This window comes from Columba livia, chromosome 19, assembly GCF_036013475.1.
Source record: "Columba livia isolate bColLiv1 breed racing homer chromosome 19, bColLiv1.pat.W.v2, whole genome shotgun sequence".
Lineage (NCBI taxonomy): Eukaryota > Metazoa > Chordata > Aves > Columbiformes > Columbidae > Columba > Columba livia.
In genome coordinates this window covers 10,163,320-10,187,292 of record NC_088620.1, presented here as the reverse complement: position 1 = coordinate 10,187,292, position 23,973 = coordinate 10,163,320, and the positions used below count along the sequence as shown (strand labels likewise).

Here is a 23,973-nt window from a genome sequence, read left to right as displayed (position 1 = left end):
GCTGTGGGGCCGCAGGACTTGCACAAACGTCAAATCCTCCAGCGTGAGGGCCCGTGTGCCATGGGCCTGAGCACACCCTATGCCGTCACAGGGCAAGACACCCAACAGGACACCTGAACTGAGAACAGCCAAAAAGAACCCTCAGTGTAACCAGTGTGTCAGAAGAGCAACTTCAAATTTACTCTGTTAAAACCAGGTCTGGGAATGGTTACCTGTTTCACCCAGCCTCAAGAAAGACATTGGTGCTGTGATGTGAAGGCGCTGGGTCAAAACTGGAACAAAGGATAAAAGAAAGGTAAAGGGAAATGGATCTCCCGTGTTACAGAAAACCTGAGAAATTGCAGTGAGGAACTCTCTCCCATCCCAGTCCTGCAATGTGCTCAGAGAAGGAGAATGTACGAGCAAGACGGGAGTAACCTGTGTTACCTGTGCCAAAAACGTCTTGTTCCAGGGGAGAACAAATAACCCTGGCCCAGAGCTGCACAGAAATACATTCTGTGAAAGGCAACAACTAAAGCACTGAAGGAAAACATCTCAGGCCTTAAGGTCAACATTTTGTAGCTCCCAGAACTAAGTTCCATATTATTTTCTTAATGTCCTCCTCCTGCACTGAAATTCATCATTCTTGGTCTCAGCCCAGTGGTCATTTAAATTTGAAGATGAACACACTCATCTACTTGTTAGGCAAATGGGAATCTAAAGGGATTTTACCTGCTTAGAACGCAAACACATTAGAAAAATAAAATCCCTTTTTAGGGCTCTCCCCAAGAAGTGGGAGAATTATTAACTAAGAACACTGCAGAAATTAATCACAGAGTTGTAAATGACTAACTGTTCATTCGGCGTGTGTACGTGGGTGTGCACACACACACATCGTTTGCGTTACGCTTTTAATTGGCCAAGACCAAGCACAACAGTAGAACTTCCCATTTTTTGCTCTGTTACTTTCCCCAAAATGAAAGGAAATCCAAAGCTAAAACTGACTTTAAGGAAACATAAGGTTGCAAATTCAAATATTGAAAATTAATCAAGAAACGGAGACACTAAAGGTTCTTCCTTAACCTTAAATTAACACCAGCAAAGCAACGCACATATCTTTCCATTAGAACACTAAAATCACCACAGAATTTTGAATATATTCATTTCACGGTTTCAGTTCACAGCATTCCAGCCCACAGCCTCGCTTCTAACCTTGCAAAGCTTTTTCAGCTAAATTCCCTCTTAGGCTGAGCTTTCTCATGCTTAGTCAGAACCCAAAGGGAAATACATTTTTAAGATTTGAAGCCAATCATTTTTTTAATGTATGGAGTTGTGAAATATTTACTGTGTATTCCATTTGGAAAAAAAACGCAATTTTCCTTTTTTCTCCTTGTAACTAAATGGTGTCCCACAGTGGGGACATGCACTGCCCGTGGATGCCCTCCTGTGCACTGGTGCTGGGTTTGAATGCTTTTGGCCAAGAAACTGCAAAGAAAAACATTCAGTTTACAGCCTACAACATCCTCAGACCCAGATGACAGTCAGTGTGTGTCCCCGCACCGAGCAGCGTATCTTAGTTCAGCATCCAGGCACAAACCAGCACGCGGTAAGATACTACTGTGAATGGGGATGGAGGAAATACAGCTCACAGATGACAGCACAGTTAATATTTTATTTTCAAAGATGGGACCCATCATGAGTCTGATAAGAATTCCAGCTAGCTATGAGGAGCTGGGATACGATCAGAATTCAAACAGGTCTTGCGTTGAGGCATAAACACTTCACTACATTGAGGTACTTGATAAGAGAGACTGAAGATCTGGCAAAGAGAAATGACCCTCAGGATCATCGAGTCCAACCATAACCCAACTCCAGCACTGACCCATGTCCCTGAGAACCTCATCTAAACACCTTCTAAACCCCTCCAGGGATGGTGACTCCTGCACTGCCCTGGGCAGCCTGTTCCAGTGCCTGCTATGGCAAAGCCCAAGCTTGGAGTCAGGTTTTGAGCCAGGGATGGCGATGGCATTGAGCCTATAACACAAAAACTGAGAGATACTGGGTTGTCCCGCTGGTTTCATCACGTACAGAGCTGGGACTGGAGTTTCTCCTCTGAGGGTCATGCCAGTACCACTTTTACTGTAAGGATGGGATGCTAACAATCTAACGGAGTAACCTTCACACTCATGGGCACTACCTGCTCTTAAACTACAACTTGCTTGTCACGATCCTCAAAAAAGTTGTAACAAGGGAAAAAAAAAGAGCAAACCACACTGTCAGCAGCTCACCTGAACTCAGCCAACCTGGCTGACACACTAAATATTATTTAAAGATTCCAGGAATGGTAAGACTCTTCCCCACAATACTAATCAGCACCGTTCGTCAGGCTCAGGACTTCTCCCCTGAGGAGCTCACCAGACATACATGCAGTTAACATACCAGCTATACTTTAAGAAACCTTCAGCTTTCAGTAACTCTTCCCCCCGCATTTCTCTGCACCTTTGCTGCTGTGCTTTCTTTCCCAGGGCACAGAGATGCAAGCGAGCAGCGGGAGGCCGTGCCCGGCGCACAGGGACTGGGCTGCACGCCCAGCAACTCGTGTCCCTTCCATCGCCACTCGCCCGCTGGTGGCTACTGCCAAGTGACCTTCTCTCCATCCTGCAGAACAGCAAACTCCTCGGTAAAGTCACCCGAGGGCCAGCCAGGAAAAGGTTCAGAAGTACTAGGGACTGGGAGCACGATTTGGTGTATTTGCTAACCTCTGGTATTTCAAAAACAGGTATTAAAAGACCACTGGGAAGTTGTAATTAGGCTCGTGCCACACTGAGAGTTGCCAGAGCAACGTTAATTTTGTCCTAGGCTGGTTCAAAAAGGTAGAGACACAATCAGAAAAAGCAACAGTGACATGCAAGTGCTTATGCATGCGCAGATGAATTAAAGCTTCATGGGCTACCACAAAACTCACAGTGTAACCTTGAGCTTTGCAAGCCAATTACGGTTATTTTGGAGATGTTCTTATACACAAGTTCCTCTTTCCTACAGAAAATAATAATACCAAAATCCAACAGACTGAATATTACAATCCATAACCTGTAGCAGAGAGACAGATCGGGAACCAGCAAAAGCTGCCACGCTCTGGAGACAATGGCTGTGCTGGTGGAACATCATCCTCCCCCTCTACCTCCTGGGGATGAGCCCAGAAACAACCTGTCAGCCGGGAGACCACCCGGGGGCTCCCTCCTAACCCAAGGGCAGCTCCCAGGCCCAGGCACCGCCATGGGCAGGGCTGCTGACCCAGCGCTGGTGCCAGCCAAGCTCTGAAAACTATTGTCCCCAAACTGTGACATGTGCACTGAACCCAACCTGCATCATGAGGCTGGAGCATAGAGAGGGTTGGTCTCTTCTCCCAAGTAGCAAGTGATAGGACAAGAGGAAACGGCCTCAAGTTGCGCCAGGGGAGGTTGAGGTTGGATGTTGGGAACAATTTCTTCCCCAAAGGGCTGTGGGGCATTGGAACAGGCTGCCCAGGGCAGTGCTGGAGTCACCATCTCTGGAGGGTTGGACAGACTGAGACGAGGTTCTCAGGACATGGGGCAGTGCCAGGGGTGGGTTATGGTTGGACTCCATGATCCTGAGGGTCTCTTCCAATGATCCTATGATTCGATGACCCAGCAGAGTGCAAAGACCTGTTCAGATCTGAGGTGATGCTTCCCAAAGCTGTGTCGCTGGCACACTGCCCCCGCCAGGCCCGGCCCTGTGGACCCCTGCTTGCCCGTGGCTGTATTTCGCTATCTGTCAGGTTGCCAAGAATTTCCTGTGGTATGCGAGCCGCAGGAGGGAGATTGTTTTTACAAAGGTTGTAACTCTCCTAAACATGACTGGAATTTCCAAGGAGAATGACAGCCCAGACCTAGCCCAAACTTTCTTCCCGAGGACTTCCAAAAGTCTAGAGCAAAGCACAGAGGTGTACGAGCATCTCGGAAAAGCCTGACAGACTCAGCAACCCACGTGTCGAACTGGCCACCCTTGCCTAGGAAAAAATATCAATTAGAAAGTTTCTTTCAAATGTCTCTCCTCCCTTTCTCCTCCCTGCCAGTCAAAGCTGGGAGCACTTAGACAAGCCTCTTTATTAACACATTAGCACTGTGGGTTGTATTGTTTTCTTCTCTCTACATGTGGGAATTCTGGTCTTGGACCCTAAGCCAAGGCTAGAAAAGTAACTCCCAAAGCCATGCAAATATGTCCCCATGAGCACATCCTCTGCTCAATACCACACATCTGTGTCCCTTCAAGAATGGGTCCAAATAAAAGGCAGTCCCAAAGACACGATCTATAGACCAAAAACCCCAAAGGATGGAAATAACCAACAAAGTGCAACAGTTTTTCCTCAAGGGAGTCTTCAAAGTGCCTTCCCAGCTGGAAAGTCTAAACACCACTGTCTCCTCTTTAAAGCAAGCAGCAAACAAGCCACTGGGCTCAGCTGCGTCCCAGTTTGCCCCATGGCTCCTTTCTTCCCAGGAAAAAAGGCTGGGCCAGCCCTTCCTGCAGTCGAACCCTCGGACCTGAAGGCAACACAGCTTCACCCACCACGTCAGCAACTCATCCTCCCGACAGGCCCAGCACAACTCGCTCTCAGCCCCAGAACGGTGAGATGAAAACTTTGCCTCCCAGGAACAAGCACGGCTCGTGGCTCTCAGGATAAGTCTCGGAGCACAACGCAGGTAACTGTCACCAACGCTCCATTACTCCTGCGACCAAGCCAAGGTGCCCTTGGTGTGTTCTGCAGAGCTGGCACCCGAGATGTCTCCCCACTTGATACATGGCGTTGCCTTTAACAAAACTCTGCTGGTGCCACACATACCCCTTAAAATTCACCACGGAGAAACCTGAACAGCTTTTAAAAACCTGCAGTTCTAGTTATCTGAACTAACGCCAAAGACCCGCGGACGGTCAAGGTTGCTCCTCATCCACTCCAGTGTGGGATGGACACAACCTGTGCCCTAGAGAGAGGCACATGAGGGAAAACAAGGTCCTGCTGTATCCCTTAAATACTGAGAAATTTTAGAAGGCAGCAAACCATGCCTGCAGAGCCCGTGAATCTAGAGGTTCCCAATGAGACCAAAATAGCAGAGGAAGATTTGAACAATACAGACATCTGTAATAGAAAGGGTGTAAACAGCCAAATCGGGTCACAGAGGAATAGCAGCGGAGCAGCAGGCAAAACAAAAATAGCAGGAAAGGAAAGATAAATAAAAAATTCCTAAAATATATGAGGAACAAACAGACTGACAAGGAAACAAGAGAGCCATTGAGTAGAAAAAGGAGAAGAGCACTGCAGAGGCAACGAGGGCAGGCCAGGGATTTCATCCAGCCCCAGAGGGGAAGGCACGGGGAGGAAAGAAGACAGCTGAACTATCTCACTGCAGCGGCACGGAGGGGAAGAGGAAGGTGATTTTGTCAGGAAATTACAACCATCTTCACTTAGGAACAGCAGCACCGTCTGCACAGCTCCACGGTGGCTCTGTGGGACAGGTGGCAGGCACAGCCTGTTGTTCCATCGGTGCGGATGGCTGCGGATCTGCATCCCCATCCCCAGCCCATCGCTGTTTCCCTTCTCTGGTGCTGTGGTCTTGCCTCCAGCTCTTTCAGGTAGATGAGACTATTTCGGGATAGCAATGAGTGTGGCAGGTAAAAAGGGGGTTCAGCAATTCCTGCTCTGGGGAGGGGGCCAGACTCGTACAGCCCTGCATGAAGATGCCCCAGCCCCTCTCACTGCTGCCGGCTCCATCTCCACAGCGGCAGCTCCTCTGAGCCCAGTGCAGGGAGCAGCTGCTTGTCACTGTCCTCTCCCAGCGTCATCTTCTGCCTGTGACCTTCCATTCTCCCCCTCCCCAAGATCCAGCCACCACAGAAGTGCCAGTTATACTGACAGAAATCCTTCTATGGCTTGAACCATAGGGTTTGCCCACAGGACTGAGGCATGAACCCTCATGGTTTTTTCCCTTCTTACTCTCTATACCTCACTCTGCTCTGTCTTTCTCAGCCAAAAGAATTCCAATGACAGGTAAGAAGAGGAAAAGCTGACTTACAGAAAAACTTATCTCCTTGCACAAAGTGGTTCCCAAGCTCTGGCAAAAAGGATACTACGTCAAATACCAAATAATGAGTGCAGGATGCACAGAGCATAGCCCAGAACATAGTTGGGCCCAGGGCTATAATTCAGAGTAAGGGGACCAGGACATGAGCCTGGAAAGATTCATGATGAGTAAAACACCGATGAGCAGCAGAGTACCTACTGAAAATGGGACAACAAAGGAGGTGACAGGAGCCTGGAAAGGAGCCTCCCTGTCCGGAGCTGGACACCACATGTCACTGGGTCAATGGAGAGAGGAAGGGCCCGGCTGCAGAGCCCGTCTCCCCTCCACTGAGCACCAGGAGTGCGTATAGACCGAGTGATGTCTGTTTGCTACCGAGATGTTTTGGATCAGGATTTTCATTCCCCACCTGCAGCAAAGTCAGTTCTGCTTCCTTCTGCAGACAGAACGCCCAGACTCCCCTATGCTGACCCCAACTCTCCACCTGTCACAGTGTGGGCTGGAAAAAACAGCAGTTCAAAAAAGGTGGCATGATTGCACTTTATAATTATTATTTTTCTTTTATCTAACATTTTTATATCCACCCAGGGTAAGTTTGGTGATCCTCAACTGCCATCTGTAACCACCAAGGCTGGTAACTCACCTTTGCAATGGAACCTTTGGCTCTCACCTAATATGATCATAGCAAAGTCTGGATTTGCAGAGACCTCAGGAGGTCTCTGGTCCAACCTCCTGCTCAAAGCAGGGTCTGCTCTGAGCTCAGACTCGGGTACCTGAAACTTTACCCAGGCTGGTCTTGTAAAACCTCCAAGGAGAGGCTGAGGGAGCTGGGTCTCTTTAGCCTGGAGGAGACTGAGAGGCGACCTCATTAATGTTTACAAATATATAAAGGGTGAGTGTCAGGAGGATGGAGCCAGGCTCTTCTGGGTGACAACCAGTGACAGGACAAGGGGCAGTGGGTTCAAACTGGAACACAGGAGGTTCCATTTAAATAGGAGAAGAAACTTGTTCCTGGTGAGGGTGGCAGAGCCTGGCCCAGGCTGCCCAGGGGGGTTGTGGAGTCTCCTTCTGTGCAGACATTCCAACCCGCCTGGACACCTTCCTGTGTAACCTCATCTGGGTGTTCCTGCTCCATGGGGGGATTGCACTGCATGAGCTTTCCAGGGCCCTTCAACCCCTCACATTCTGGGATTCTGTGATGCAGAAGACACAACCTCTCTGGGCCAACCTGCACCACAGCACGGGAAAAGCTCTTCCTTCAACAACCTCTCTTCTTTCCACTTCTTGCTCATGACCTCTCATTCTCTCTCCACCCTGAACCTCCTGCCTCCATCTCCCCCATCCCACCCTCACAGGGGCCACACCAGGTTCCCCCTGATGCCACCACCCCGGCGCACAGACCCGCTGCCCCAGCCCCTCCGCACCTGGGCTCTGTTTTATCAACATCCTTCCTTGGCACAGGGAAACACCCCCCACACCCCCAATTTCAGGTGTCAAGTTCAAAAATCCTACAAGACTTGATGACCGCAGCACCCAGCGCCCCCCCGCCAGGGCTGAGGCAGCGGATCGCCAGCTCTGCCCGCGGCCGCCGCCACCTCACACCGCCCAGCTCCCCTCACACCACGGCCGAGCCCCGCGCTCCCCTCACCACGGGGGCCGCCGCCGCTCCCCCCGCTCCCCGCGGTTCCCCCCGGCCCCGCCGCAGCTCCGCGGCCGGGCCGCCCTCTGCCGGCCGCACCCCGCGCCGCAGCCCCGGCCCCTCGGCCTGCTGTCCCCGCCCGCCACCCCCGCTCCCCGCCCGCCACAGCCCGCGGCGCTACGGCCGCAGCAGCGCAGGGGGCGCCGCGGGCAGCAGGTCTGGCCGTGACCCCGGTGGAGAGCGGGCCCTGCGCACCGCGCCACCCGCAGTGCTCACGCACGCCAAGCCCCGGTTCCCCCTTGCGCACCCACAGGAGTACTTACTGCCTTGTGAGGCTCCTTCACCTGAGGCAGCTTCAGTGTCTGCAAAGAGAAAGAGCTGCACTTAGATCTGACGGCCGACTCTGCGCCCCGGCCGGCCCCGGCTCACTCTGCTCCGGCCGGGCTCTTCAGCACAGCACCCGCCACCACGGGCTGTCATGCCCAGACAAGAGCAGCTCCAGGAGCAGCTGCCTCGGTAAACGCACGGGCTCTCCGGCTGCCGATGGAGCGGGCTGTGAAAGGCCAGCAGCTCTGTGGGCTGTGGGGCTAAACCAGGCCACCTCGCAGTCCTCTGGAAGAGGTAAAACATGAGGGTAAAAAAATAGGAGGGTAAAAATGGGGTGGGTGAGAGCCTGGCCCAGGTTGGCCAGAGAGGTGGTGGATGAACCATCCCTGGAGACATCCCAGGCCAGGCTGGACGGGGCTCTGAGCAACCTGAGCTGGTGAAGATGTCCCTGCTCATGGCAGGGGGGGCACTGGGGAGCTGGGAAGGTCCCTTCAACACAAACTATTCTGTGATTCTGTGATAAGAGCCTCCAAACCTGGGGCTCTTGTTGCCCACACTGTCACAGGGGCCTGGGTTTGAAATGGGACGGCTAGAAGGGACCCGTACCCCAGCCCTGCACACAGGGAGCCGGCTCTGTGTTGCTTCACGGAGCCTCAGGAAGGTTTTGGAGCCGCCATCCCCGGCACCACCTCCTCTCACCTCGGGCCCTGGCTGAGGTGTGCACGGACCGGACTGACACATCCCAACAGTCCCACTGTCATCCATGGAGCTCGTGACAATGAGTTTCGTCACTTCTACTGAAGGTTTGTTGAAATCGCCCATGTGCTTAATCCCTGTGCAAGTGCTGTCAACCCAGGAAAGCGAACAGTGCACGGTGCACCCAGCTCAGCCCCTGTGGGAGACGGCACAGCCGGGCACCCCTCACAGACAGCGATGGCAACGCCTCCGAGAGACGGGCACAAGAATCCCCCCAGGGCTGCTCTGCCCTCCTCTTACTGAGGGCACATCTGAAAAGATGGAGAGAAAGCTCTCTCCGCTGTACCAGGCAGGAAGCACCCAGCAAAGATCACATTCGAGCCCTAAATGAACGCAGCGGGCAAAGCTACGAGCTGGAAAACCCAACGTTACAAGTCAAGGATCATAAACGAATAGGATTTCCAAGCCAGTCTGAAGCGTTTAATATTCATCTAAATTGCATATACTCTGTGTCACATTAGCTAATAACATAACTACGTTTCAAAATATTCCGTATGTCTCTTGGAATGGTGCTCGCGTTGCTCTGAAAGCCACAGCTGCAGAACGTCACAGCGCTTCTGAATTTAAAATTTGCAACCTCGAGTAATGAGCAGTGTTTGCATTTCATTTCCTTATTTCTTAAAAACAATAAAACCAAAAGATTGTGGGTTTGTGAATCTGTACATTTCTACTTGCTTAACCTGCCTGATTCAAACACTTTTTTTTCCAGGCGATGATATTAATTTGGCACAACTTCACAAACCAAGGGGCCAGAGCAGAAACCCTCAGTGCCATACGCAAAACCTCGCCAGTCAAACCCTGCATTTTCCACAGCTGCTATTTGTTTGAATTACCACCTATCACTCAAGGAAAAAGCAAGCTGTGGCACAATGGAGTGCTGCAAAATGCTGGCCTGGCGTTCCCAGCCAACAGCATAAATAAACCATAAAAGATATGTACTGTGCATGCACCAGGCCATTCCTGTCATTTAAAGAGCTTTAAGAAGTACTTTAGTCACATTTAACGATTACCAAGCAACACACAAAGGTTTAAGGAGTAGCCATTTCTGAACTGGCTTAAGAAATGTTACTCTTAGTCATAAGACAGACTGAAGTCTTCATGAATTAAAACAAAACCCAACTAAAAATCCCCTAACAGCCCACTCTAAATCACATTTGGGCTCAGACCAAGTAATTACAGCCTTAAAACAAAAGACCAATTTCTGAGAAAGTTGCAAAAGTAAGTCAGAGTAGGGAGGGTGGCAGGAAGGCTGGACAACAAGCAAGTTAACTCCTGTGTCTCAAGGCATTTGCTGCATCTGTAAAAATCTGCGGACTGAGAAATGTACCCAGTAAAAAATGGATGCTTGGGATGCAGCACAGAGGGCAAAGGACCCCCCGAAATCCTATGGTTTTTCAGTAGCAGATAATCTACAAATGAAACCCAACCATCTTCAGCTCGGAAACACCAACTCTGCTCAGCAATGTTTTTTTCGCTATTAATTTTCAACTTCTCACCTCCCAATCATTTCAGTGACAGAACTGCTCCAACTCAGCCTCAAAAAATGTGCACTTTGGAAAAGCGCCATTTTCCAGTTCGAACGAGTCATCTTCCTTTTCGTATTTGTGGAATCCAGCAAAACTCATTCTTGGAAAATATCAACTCGAAACTTCAAAAGCCTTGAGAAGTTTTTGAACGATTGGTTAAAGCAGAAACTTTGTGTGAATAAACAATCCTACTCCAGCTCACTCAGCACCTGTGGTGGCAGATGAGCCCCCAGAGCTGATCGCTCTGCAGCACCCCGATAATCTAAATAAATAATAATGCAAAACAACTCCAGCAAAATCATCGTTCAGCCCTGAAAAGCTTATCTGGAAACAGAGAACTTCCACCAATTATGAGAACAGAGGCGATATATCCTGCGAGGGTTAAACTGGAGCCTTGCTTGCTTTCATTTGCTTTCGGAAGAATTCTCCTTTGGGGAAAAATCTCCCTAAGCCCAAAGGTTTTTAAATTCATTTTTTAAAAGTGTAATAAAGTGATTCCAACCATTTTTTTCTTTGAGTTGCCTAAAAGTGAAATAGTTTTACAGTCTTCTTTTGAGTTATCTAGAAACGAAATAATTTTCCCCACTCCAAACATGCAGATGTTTTGCTCCTTTTGTTGCTTAAATACAACCCAACAGTACAAAACAAAACTTTCGAGCTGACGAACTCCTGAAGGGAACCCAAACCTTTGAAAAACCTCACACAGCTCAACAAAAAGCGCTGTAAGCAACATAATTTCCAGGCCTGGGTCTCACGTAGGCGAAGAGGGAAGGTTTGTCAGCGCCGCGGCCGGGACTGAGCCTCCCATCGCCAGCAGGAATGTGCAGCTTTTCTGCTCCGGCCGAACGGCGGCAGCTCCGCGGGAGGACGGAGCCGCGATCCCGCGGCGCCGCACAACAGCTCACAAAGGAGCCTTTCAGCTCCACAACGCAATTCCACCATTTCTCAGCTACGTTTCTGTTCCTCTGCCGAAGGTTTCACGTGGGGTTTTCTGTGCCCGCATCTCAGCTTTCCCCGCCTTTTCTCTCATCCCGACCCAGAGCCGCCCCAGCCCTTTGCGCTCGTGAACCGCCAGAGCAGTCGCTCCCTGAAAGTCTCCAGCCAACACTGAGCACCACTGGGAGGACACAAGGAACTAAGAAAATGCCCCGTTTTCCAATAAGAAACCACCCGTTCCTGAAGGCAGACGAGAAGAAAAATCAGCCTAAAGAACACAGGTCACCTCTGACACGGCTTCTTTACCATGGAGATCTAGAGAAGAGGCACGTGCGGTTATAAAAGACCCCAAGCATCTAGGAAATTTCTCCCCAAAATGATCATTACAAAGAAAACCGTGATGGCACCAGGTGAGAGTCTGAACGTGGAACTGAACAACTCAAAGGATGAGAAGAAATGTACCAGACAGAACTGACAAGTAAGGACCGAGTGCAAGAGCTGCGAGGGCAGCAGAGCTCCCAGCTCCACACTGCACAGCGAGATGTACAGAACCCAGCTTAGAAACAACCCAGTTCCAAGCAAGGAAAATGTGGGACCTCCAAACCTCCCGTCCTGGGGACAGAAGTTGTGTCCCTGAATGATGACAGCGGGGCTGGCCACAGGTGGTTGTTTCAGTTGTTCTGCTCCAAAGGTCTAAACCAAATGAACATGGTTACTATCTGCCCTCCCATGGGCTGAATTGTTTGCATCCCCAGCTCTTTCCATCTTGGGGACCAAGCTGCAGCGCAGCCAAGGACCGTGAGTGACCCAGGAGCCGACAAGAAAGCAAAAAGCAGAGGGCTGCTCAAGGAGAAGGGCTGCGTCCTTCAGCAAAGCACAGAAAGCAGATATTCCTGCTTGAATGCCCAAAAAGCCCTGGAAGAAAACACCTAAAGAGAAGAAAAAAGGGCCTGAGTTTGCTTAAGCTACTGTGATGCTGAGTTTACCCAGCATCAGTCAGACTTGCAGGGTAAGGCAGATGTTAGGTGACTGATGGGTGGCCCAGACCTCGAGACCTCCGGCTCCCGCCTCGCCAGCCACAGAGAAGTGACTACAGCATTCAGGATTGGAGTTTCTGGCAGCTGGGAACTGCACACAATGGGCCAAGGGAGCTCCATTTCCAGCGCCCGAGGGGGGCTGGGTTGCCTGCAATGTGCGGATTTATCCAAGACACGGACTGAAGATACACAGGGTGAACATGCCAAGTGCAGGACCAACCACATCCCCGGCGTGTGCGTCTCCACCGAGTTCTCTCACGTTTGGTATGATGCTGCAATACCAGCCACTTCTTTACACGAAACCTTACGCGTGGCCATAAAAGCATCTCTCGCAAAAAATTTCGTCTAGTTTTGCACTCTCACACTATTTCCAACAGTGATATTGGTACAGTTCTGTGCACCATTCTCACTGCATAGTATCACATGGGCCTTTCCTCCAAATAATCCTTGTTTTTCCTAACTATACATGACATGCACGTTCAAAGGCAGACAGGTACCCTTCCCTACTGCTTTAACTGCCAGCTCCGCTTCTGTTTCTGGAAGAATCACATTTACAGACTTGCACCGAGCTTCAGTTTGATTTCTTGCTGTAGAGTGTACATGAATAAATATCTCATTTTGATTCTTATTGTCTTAAGGCAATTCAAATGCTCTTTAAACATTACTACTACACGCATCACTTTACAGCAATATAAACCAACGTTTTCTAAGTTTCACATAAATTGTGCTTCTCTATCACTGATATGAAGGTTACTGATAACAGCTACACATTAGAAAGGCTTTGGAAGCAAAAGGTAAAGTCAAGTTTCCCCTGCGTTTATGACAAAACTATGGATTATTGATCATAGGCATGTGTGTCGATGCATCCACACCTTTTAATATATAGCATAGCATGATTTCATGATCAAAATATAAATAAATATACAAATACAAATCAGTTGTATCACATGGATGTGACCTTACACTAATACAGCTCTAAAACTCCACCTGTATTAAGGATCCTACAGTGCCTGGGGTACAGAAGTAAAAGAAAAGCAATCCTTGTCCCAAACCTAAATACTGCAATATTGGATTAGTCTCCATTATTCCCGGATTTCCAAACTTTCCACGAGGAGTTTTCTTTATGCTCCTTCAGCCATCCCAGTCAAGCGTTTTACTGACGACCACGAGTGCCGATGCCGCTGGTTACACCTGAGGAGCTAAAGCTCCTGTAAATCTGGCACACGGACTCCAGCGCTCAGCTGGGGTGAAATAAAGCCACTGAGAGGCTCGTGAGCTTGTTTCACGTCCCCCTTGTTACTTCAAATATGCATCTCCGAACTAGACAAGCTACGCGAATTATACAAAACACTGAGGAAAACTTTCCCATTTCTGCAATTAAGCGACATCAAGTTGGCCAGACTTGCAGAAAATCCAAATAAAAGCCGCTCCTGACTAAGCGCGGGATACATCGGACAAACGGGACATTTGGAAAGCGACCCCAGCTGACAGCATGGACACGGGGTGAGTGTCCTGGTTTTGTTAAAAACAAGACCGGTTCTCTTTTAGTGATTTTTCTTCCAGCTCAGTTCTTTAGGTGGCTGGACTTTTCTGAGCTTTAGCTGCATATTTTTCCTCGGATGCTGCGCTCGGTGCTGACAGGAGACCAACGGGATGCTGAAGAAGCTCGTGTTTAGATCTATTACCATGGTAGCCAAGAAAGACTGATAAGTTTTCCCATGTTCCATTGTGAGGGGGCGTGTTTGAGGAGGGGTGGATGGAACAGGTGAGTAGAACTGACCAACTAAGTATTCCATCCCATAATCGCCATACCCCTATATAAGAGGGTGATCCCAGGGTCACGCTCTCTTTGCCCGTGGCCGGCATCCAGAGAGGCCCCATCTGTCTGTCTGTCTGTCTGTGATCCCCAGCCCGCAGGCCCTGCACCCCGCACCCAGGCTCCGCTTTGCTGTGCAGTCCCGCCCGGGACTCCCGGGGCCGGAGCTGCAGCTGCTGGAGCCGCCAGCCCCGCAGCCCCAGCTCTGCTGCGCAGTGACGCAGCGCCACATCAGCACTTGCATTGGCTTTGTGCATTTTGTATGTATTCTCTATTTATTAGTAGCATTAGGAAAGCCCTTAGAACTCTCCAACTTGAAGCCTAAGTCTCTCTTCCTTTCCCCTTATCTTTCCAATCATCTTTCCAATCTAAAGGAGGGGTGGTGGGAAGTGAGGGGATAACAGGGAGCGTCTGCCACGGTTTACTGCCACATTGCCTTAAACCTTGACAGTGAGTTCGAGTATCATTTTGATTCTAACATAAAAATCCAGCGGTGTAGCGATGCCGATATCTGACCTGACATCCTGTCCCCACCTACCGGGGATGGACGAGGAGACCCAGCGGACACCTCGGGACGTGCCCGGCCCTGCGCTGTGGCATCTGCCAGGAGAAACCTGTGGGTTTGCAGCTCTCCTAATGTACAGTGATGCCCCCAGAGAGCCTGGGCAGTCAATACTGCACCCAACACAACAACGGCTGCTCCCGACCGCAGGAAATACCACTGGAGTAGAGAACCACCAAACCGCATCAGCCCCAAAGTCTGTCCTGCGAATGGGCCACCCGAAAAAACAGTAAGTGATGAACAGAGCAGCAGCACAGCAACCGTCAAGGTCTTCCCGAAAACACCCCCTGAGCCTGAATGTTACCCCAGGGTCCCCAAAGATTGGAGGAGGAGTGAAATACCTCGATGCGCTCGCACGTGGGTCTGGAAACAGTTGTAATACTTGTATTTCTTCCCACATATTCCGCACTCGTAAGACCCTGGAAAACAAGACAGAGAAGCATACATCACCCTGTTAAATCGGGAAAAACAACCTCACCGCATACTTATCCATAAACTGGGAACAGAAGAATGCAGTTTGCAGCAAAGTAATTTTTGGAAGGTTCATGGAGATAAATGCAGGAAATCGCTATCCCAGACTCAATTCTTTTTTCAGCCTTATTTAAGATTCCTTGGCGTATTACCCTGAACTTTCATTTTCAGTACATCTTTCTAACTTTGCTGACATGAAGGGCCACTCTCAAAATAACCTGACTTATAATTTTATAATCATGACTAATATTTCCTATGGACAGAAATAACCTTGAATTACTTTTCAGTAAGTTCCTCGTATATGGGAAAAAAAGCTTTTCAAGTGCAAAAAGCAGGCAGCGTGTTATGTGAGGCAAGGAGTTCTGCACATTTCTCAAGAAATGTACAAATTTCTCAAGAAACCCACAGAGATTTGGTAAATATCCACCCGAAGGAAACCAAATAGATACAAATAGAACTTCTGACCTTTTTAAGGAAAAGCACATGACCACAGTAGTCTCCCTTCTCAATCTGCGTCTCTAATTCCAGAAAACACACATCCCCAAACAGTCATTTGCAATGAAACCAGAGAAACAGAGCTGGGAGAATCATTTGTAATGATGAAATTATGCAATGAATTTTGCCTCTTCTGTTTATTGGACAGGCAGACAGAAATTTCCTTTGATTTGTTATTTGATTCAACCTTTTTTTGCCTCACTCCCTCTTGGTGAACAGGCTATAAATTCACCTTCCAAGCTCTCACTTGCAACATGTGCTGCATTTCTGAGCTGTCCATCAGCAGGTAAGTAACTGCGATCCTGTGTGTGCTCCTCATGGGGATGAGAGCAGCACCCGCTGAAAGAGGAGGCGGGAGAAAGAAACGCTGAATATTTTGTATGAACATAGCATTTCATTTCCATGGACGCTTCCTCATGCAACCTTGAAACAATCTCCTCCCGACCCTGCAAACCAGGAAAACTCCGGGACAAGCCACAAACACGAATAAAACACTCACACACACATCCAAATGAATATTCCCAAACGCCGTTTTATGGCAATACTTACCCAGCGCTACCCAAGAATAAAACCAATTGTGTATCTGAATACGTGATACCCACGTTCTTTTTTTCCCTTCCCATTCCCTATTGCTTACAAAACATTCCCATTCCCCTCCTTCCAGCCCCCGACAGCGCTGAATTCCCCGTCCATCGCTGTTCCCATCACTTGGGACGGGCTTTTGAGCCGGGGAGCTGCTTGGTCATTGATGCTGAAAGAGGCAATTCGCTACAGTCTGATACACTAGAATACGCACCTGAAAAAATACTCTAGAATAATGACATATTCACTTGACTATGTCTGATCTGCTCCACAGCCTTTAAAGTATTGTAGCTAGTTGTATTTTATACACAGATACACATATATGGGATAGTCATCACCCATGGTCACTCCACACAGGCTTTTTTAAGTGAAATCCTGGATACCTGCAGGTTGGCAGCATCATTTTCCATGCTCGAGGACTGATTATAGCCACCGCCAACCTCCAAAACCCCTTCCTGAAAACTATTCCAGCTGGAGCCCCAAGGCAGCAGCACCAACAGACGAGTGCACTGACCATCCCGGGGTCCCACAACCACCGACCCCCTGTGACTGCCCAGGTTGGGCTGTACCAACAGCAAACCGCCCCTGACACCCACCCACACCCCAAACCAGCACTGGGCCCACACGGGGCACTGGGAGAACTGGTAAAGACCCCCCTGCAGTGCTGGTCCAGCTCTGGGTCCTCAGCACAGGACACACATGGAGCTGCTGGAGAGGGGCCAGAGGAGCCCCAGGAATGACCCGAGGCTGGAACAGCTCTGCTGGGGACAGGTGAGAGAGCTGGGGTGTTCAGCTGGAGAAGAGAAGCTCCGGCAGACCTTAGTGCGGCCTTTCCGGACTTAAAAGGGGCCAATAAGAAAGATGGGGACAGACTTTTGAGCAGGCCCTGTTGTCACAGGACAAGGGGTGATGGTTTTAAACTGAAGGAGGGAGATTCAGGCTGGATATGAGGAAGAAATTCTTGTCCCTGAGGGTGGTGAGAGCCTGGCCCAGGTTGGCCAGAGAGGTGGTGGATGAACCATCCCTGGAGACATCCCAGGCCAGGCTGGACGGGGCTCTGAGCAACCTGAGCTGGTGAAGATGTCCCTGCTCGTGGCAGGGGGGGCACTGGGGAGCTGGGAAGGTTCCAACTCAAACTGCTGATTCTACGAAAAGCTGGAGTAATCTTTTTCAAGGGGGGAACCTCTGTCCCCACCCTGCACACACAGCAGGTCACTCCTCCGGGCAGGCAGCGGGTCTGCGGGGCTGAGTTACTGATGTACAGTCCTGCGGGCAGTGAGACAACTCAACAGCCACAACTCTGTACCCAGCACACCAAGATCTGTGGGGCAGAGGCACAGATCCTCATATTAGAGAAGGGAGGGATGACCTGTCACAATAAATGTGTTATTAGAGTGAAGGAAAGATGAAGTGGGGAAAAAAAAAAGACATCCCTCACTATGTGTTAAGGCCTTACAAAGGACATGCCCGTGTTGCCTCGGACAATGCCAACTGTGGTCATCATTTATCTTGGACTTCGTCCACATCAGGATGTATCATGCAGGTTAAAGCTCTTTGAGGTGGGAGAGGAGATGGGGAAGGTTTTTGGTTAGTCAGTGCATTCGGCTTTGCCAGGCTTTTCTTAAGCCTCGCGGTTGGAATTTGGGCAACACATGCGTCGCATCCAGAGCTTTCCCTCGCTCCCTGATCCCTGGTTAGACTTTCACACCCTTCCATCACATACCGGACGTGTATCTCAATGCATGGTCAAAAATCCAGGTCCCTGAATATCGATTTCGCGTGTATCCAACGGGAGAGCCACGTTCCAATGCTTTTCCATCTAAATCGTGCAAAAAAAAGATTAGAACAGAGCCCTTGAGGTGGATGCATTTCCAAAGAATAACGACGGCTGAAGCCTATTAAAAATTTCCAAGACTCATCCCTCCCTGTGTCTTGGCAACAAGATGTCAGAGGTCACACAGAGTTTCTTAAGACTTCTGCATCACTATTTTATTTGGTGTAACTAGGGAGAACCCAAAGTTCTCATGAATTACGTGCAGAGCAGCTGAGACATCAGCATCACAGCACCAATCAAATGTGTGCGTAAGACTGAGAGGCTCAAAACAGAAGGACTCACTCTTCACTTTGTCTAGAAACATTTCTGACTTAATGCATTACTTCAAAAATCCTCTACAGAATGTTTCTCACAAAGCACGGCCCAGATCGAGAGCTTAAATAGTGTTGTATAAAACTCCTCCTGATCAACTCACAGGTACCTCGGTCCTCCAAAACACAAATACGGACCTAATGCTATTCCTACCATCAGAAAATTGTCCACATCAGCCAAAGAGTCTCTGCCCCTTTCTCTTTGATTTACAACACAAGTGCTGTTGGCTTTTCCTCTGTTTTTAGGCAGTTTCATGGTGAATTTCTCTGCCTTTTTCCCTGACACCACTGCCCTGAGGAATGTTAATGCGTTGGACCTCTCCAAATGACCCTGGCCCAAGGCCAGCTCACCAAACTAGCAAGAAAAAGAGAAGAAGAGGAAATATTGCGGTGCAGGGCGAGCGATGCAGCACCTCGGGTGGCTGGGGATGGAGCAGCAGTACCAGTCGGCTGCGGACGGGACCCAGAGCCAACCGCTCCGCTGCCTTTCTACACTCGGGATGCCCAAAGGGGAACCCCACGGGCCTTGCAAGACTTCCGTGGAAATGCAAATGAAAGGAAAAGGGTCCAAAAGGACAAACAGCTCTTGGGCTGTGGCCTGCAGGCACTGCCAGCGCCCATCCCGCTGTGCTGTACGTGCTGTCACCCATCGCGGGGTCTGGGCTGCTCCAAACAGATGGGAACAGAGTCAGGGAGAAACATGTGGCTGAACGGGAAGCAGCAGCACACACAGGCCTAATTGGATGAAAACGCTACAAGCGAACAGCAGCAACTGAGCTGGGAATCCCTGTTATAAACCGCTCCAAGTAACAACTACAAATATAAATACAGCAAACTCCTTCAGGAGACGTGTGACTCAGAAAAGAAACATAAATCCTGCAATGCATGGTTCAGCCAAGTCCCGAGGCTGAGCGCCGCAGGATCGCTGTCACTTGGAGCCGCGTGTGCCCCAAAGCCACCACCACCATGTCCCCTTTAACCAACCGTCACCAGCGCACGACGAACTGAGACAGCCCGCGGGTCGGCATTTCCATGTGAAGGAGAGGGATTCATTTACCTCTGAGTCACCACTTCATCCCGCGCCATGAATCACTATAAAAAACAACCACTTTCGACACCTCCAATCTCAGTTTTTCTGATGAAGGCAAATAAAACCCTCCAAAAGCCTGGCCTTTCTGCACGGCTGAAGTGATTTAGACCCGGGCTACCAGATCACATCACGAGAAAGGCTTCGGGGGAAAAAGGGAGGAAAACTCCTGGCAGCAGCAGCAGCGAGCACAAAGCCTTTGCACCTTCAGCTCTTCACACTCTTGTGCTGTTCCAGAGCTGCAGCTGAAGTTGCCGGTGAAGCAACAGGCACGGGATGTTTCTTGTTCCGCGGCGACAGCAACAGAACCCGTCGGTGGTTTCTGTGGGGGGACGGAGGGGACCAGAAGAATTGACTGGGAGCCAGTTCAAGACACCACAAGGAACTGATATCTGGGCACCACGGCCGGTCCACACAGAGCACAGTATTTGGTGGCCAAACAGAAAAGTTATTCAGAGCCACCTCCCCAACAAGCAGGAGTTTTGTGGATGGCGGGATGAATGGGGGCACTTACAGGCCCCTCTTCACAAAGGCATCGGCCGCCAGCTGCCCATCGCCTCAGGACCAAGCTGCCTTTACAGAAACCCAGCACGAGGCTATAAAATAACAAATATGATGCACATTTCATTTGAAAAGGCCCTCCCAGATAGTTCTCCAGCTTACTGTCTGTGGCTTTCAACCACCACTTGTTAACTCGTAAATAACTCGCTGTCGCTCTCCCAGTGGTGCCTATATGCTGAACCATGTCCCCCCACAGCCCAGCCTGTCCCCAGCACTCTCCATAGGTACAACATGTTGCTGTACACCCAAGCCAGCCAACAGCAACAGCCCGCTGCCCACTCTGTACAATGGTTCAGTCAACCAGAGCTAGAAACACCATTTTAGGGGACTCCACCTGCAGAGCAGCTGCTGCCCAGCCAGAAGCCATGGGGACAATGGGGTCCTACGTGACAGTTCCCATCTGCAGATGCTTTCCTCAAGGGCTGGTGGCCACAGCTGAAGGAGAAGCTCCTGTTGCCAGTGGTCATCTCGCCACCCATCCCACCAGGGTGTCAGGGACACCTCTGTATTTCAGGGCTGCCCATGCAGTGACCAACCTCTCAAGAGCTGTGGGGACACAAAAGCTCTGAATATACACAGAACACAGAATCATACAATCATTTCGGTTGAAAGAGACCCTCAGGATCATCTAGTCCAACCATAACCTAACTCTAGCACTAACCCATGTCCCTGAGAACCTTGCCTAAACGCCCTTTAAACCCCTCCAGGGATGGTGACTCTACTATCATGTCGTCCAAACCGTAAGATTTTTAAGTTGGAGTTAGTTATGGCCTTCCTAGGCTTTCCCTAGATGTCTGGACCATGCATAAATAGCAGTGACCTCCCACCCTGCCATCCTTAGTGACTGTCCTACCGGGACAGGCAGGACAATGACGTTCCCAAGGAAGTCACCAGCTGACAACACCTTCCAGGGCTTCTCTCCAACAGCGCCGGCAATGATCAAGCAAAAACCAGGAGATAATCTAACATTGGAACCTCTCTTCGCTCCCATCTGCAAGACCAACCAAACCCAACAGCAACGATGGGCAGCTCTAATTAACTTTCTCCTGAGTCCCTTGAAGGAAACATGGTCCAAGTGAAGTGCTCTTTTGTCTTTGTATCAGCAACTGCCTTTGGCTCTCAGAGTCACTGCTGGGACCCGCTCCATGTTGGAGTCAATGGATGAGTCCCTTAGCGGTGCCAGCCCAGGATCCCATGGAAAGCCCATTCCCCAGTGTGGGAGGAGAGGACAGCTTGATATTCACCGAAAATCGAAAAGGAAAAAGCTGCTTCTCCTCGCTGCCTGAGGTGGGGTGGGGATACGAAGCGCTGTTTCACTGTTCTGGGAGTGGAACACCACAGCCAGCCAAAAATCAGAATTATTCCCACAATGTTACTAGCGATGGGAAAAACAAACAAACAGAAACCCGTAAAACCTGGTTTTGAGCTCACTCCACTCACTCACAGAAAGCAGCCGCTTTCCTCAAAGCAACTTTTCCCAAAACACTGCAGCTTCTTCTCAGGTTTTCCTCCCAATTGCCTCCTCACCTACACCCAACACACCTACCACCAGGCCTGGGTTCACTATGAATTTGACACATGACTGATGTGCAAGTCATTTAACATACCAAAAGAAGATAATAAGCTTTTTCTTATGGTTACCCAGATCCTGGTTGAGTCTTCAGGGGTGAGCAGATACACATACACAGCAAAAGTTAAAGAAAACCAATAATCCTGAGCCAGGGACCTGAGATTGCAGAATCCCAGCCTGGTTGGGTTGCAGGACCTCTGTAGATCCCCAGCCCAGCCCTGCTCACCTGGTCACAGAGCAGATCACACAGGTGGCTCCAGGGGGTTTGAATGTCTCAGAGCAGGAGACTCCACACCCGCTCTGGGCAGCCTGGGCCAGGCTCTGGCACCTCCCAGCAAACAAGTTTCTGCTCATGTTCACATGGAGCCTCCTGTGTTTCAGTCTGTGCCCACTGCCCCTCACCCTGGCGTTGGGCACCATGAACAGAGTCTGGTCCATCCCCTGACACCCACCCTGGAGATATTTATCAGCATTTATCATCATTATAAGCATAATATCGATGCGCATGTTGGCTCTGGTCCCTCTGACAGAGCTTCCAGGAACTGCTCTCCAGAGCTTCGTTCCTCTCCCCACTCTCACCCACTCCTGGTGCGTTACCCTCAGCTTACCGAGCGTCTGCTGGTTGCGGACCCCACCTATGACCACACAGATCTCCGCGGGAACATCTCCCGGCCCGTCTTTTATGTTCTTCTTGGAATCTTTGGTGTCATCTTGCCAGATCACCTCTTCGATGTAGTCATCTGGTACCTCTGTTTTCACCTTCACCTCAGTCATCATTCCAGCCTCTTCACTGGGTGAGGACTGAGATGTCGCCGAATCGGAGCCCTCTGCTTTCGGGCTCCGTGGGCTCCTCTTCAAACACTCCCTGGACGGGGGAAAAAGAGGAGAAAACATGAATTCTCATTGCCAAGTGTTTTTTCATCACAGGACATCATTAAAGGTACTTTGGTTTAATGCAGTTTATTTAAAACAAGTATGGGTAGGTATGTGTGTCTGTCATATATGGTAATTAAATTTTAACCAGAAAAAAAGTAATAAAACCATTTGCTGGTAATGGAAATATCCTTAATCACCACAAACAACAGCAGCAATCACAAACAGAGCGAATCTCCCAGCAACAGCACAGAATTTCACCACAACTCCAGCAGTCCTGACATCAAATATTAAGCCAAGCCTAGTCCATACATGCAGAGGAAACACCGTATGCTCCCGACATTTCAAATTTGGAGCTATCTCCACCCCTGTGCGCTTCTCCATGCGTTCATCTCCCATCACAGCCTCTCGTTTAACCCTTCGAACAACCTAGCTCTCATCCTATGGTATTTGTTTGGCCTTATTTAATAAATATGGTGATGGCCAGAGGGGATCATATGTAGTATATCATATGCAGTATAATGATATGTAGGGTGACTATTACGTTAGGGACAGATACAATTATCACAGCCAATAGAGAAAACATGATGAGGAAAGGCAGAGAGAAGAAAAGAGGGGTCCAGCGTATTTAGAAACAGATCAAGGAAACAGTATCTGTTTTCATCTTGGAAAGAGAAAGCTAGAAATTCATGGGAGAAAAGAATAATAAATCAATATTCAAAACCCCTTAAGAAAAGGAAGGAAACGGGACACCCCAAAGCTGCAAAACAGCATCAACAAGTGCGATAGTGGCACAAGGATGACAGATTTTGAGCGCGACAGATAAGGACCAGGCAATAAGTCCAAATGCACCATCCCACCGACTCACTGTGGGCTCCCTGTTTTTAAGACTGTTGTTAATAAATTCCAACATGCAACGCAGAGATAAAAGAATCACTCGTTCAGTCTGTGCAGAAATCAGAACTAAATATATAACAATAGCTTAGACTACCTAGAAATAGAGACTTTAAAGACTGTGACATATTTAGAGACGTCCAAACACTGCGAACAGCCAAAGGTGTTCGAAAACACTTTAAACAGAAGTAATAGACAAAACTAATTGTAAAAAGGGCTGAACCCAGAGATGAGAGTTATTAGACCATGCAATAGCAAAACAGAATGAAATCCCATTGGTTGGAACATCATAGAAAGAACAAGTATGAGTTAAATGTTAGCAACCTAACACTTGCAATGGTTCCTGACACTGGTTACGGAGCAACAGACACATCAAAACGCAGATCCCGGGTGATGGAGACGAGAGGAGCAGATGAACGAGGGGAACGATCTGCTGCAACAACTTCTGCACAACATCCTCCTCGGACACGGCGTTGCTGTTTCAAAATGGGTCAGTCACACCGCACCGTCAGATATTTAATATTCATCCCTTCATTCTCATTATGGAATGAAATGTGTAATTAACAGCGCCCAAACAGAGAGAATTCGCCTTGACCTGTCTCATTCCCATCCTCCTCACACG

General features: G+C 49.4%; 1 protein-coding gene across 26 annotated transcripts in view; it reads right to left on the bottom strand.

The window, feature by feature from the left end:
* The window catches only part of ZNF618 (zinc finger protein 618), a 170,078-nt gene that overhangs the window by 56,107 nt on the left and 89,998 nt on the right, over positions 1–23,973 (bottom strand). For 15 of the 26 annotated variants that reach the window (XM_065036115.1, XM_065036131.1, XM_065036134.1 and 12 more), the window contains 4 exons: positions 22,193–22,449; positions 17,945–18,040; positions 15,015–15,092; positions 8,037–8,075 (listed from right to left, as the gene is read on the bottom strand). In XM_065036115.1, coding sequence (XP_064892187.1) covers positions 8,037–8,075; positions 15,015–15,092; positions 17,945–18,040; positions 22,193–22,449 — 470 coding nt within the window. The remainder of the gene's footprint in view (positions 1–8,036; positions 8,076–15,014; positions 15,093–17,944; positions 18,041–22,192; positions 22,450–23,973) is intronic. The other 11 variants (XM_065036140.1, XM_065036123.1, XM_065036129.1 and 8 more) reach the window with 3 other exon arrangements.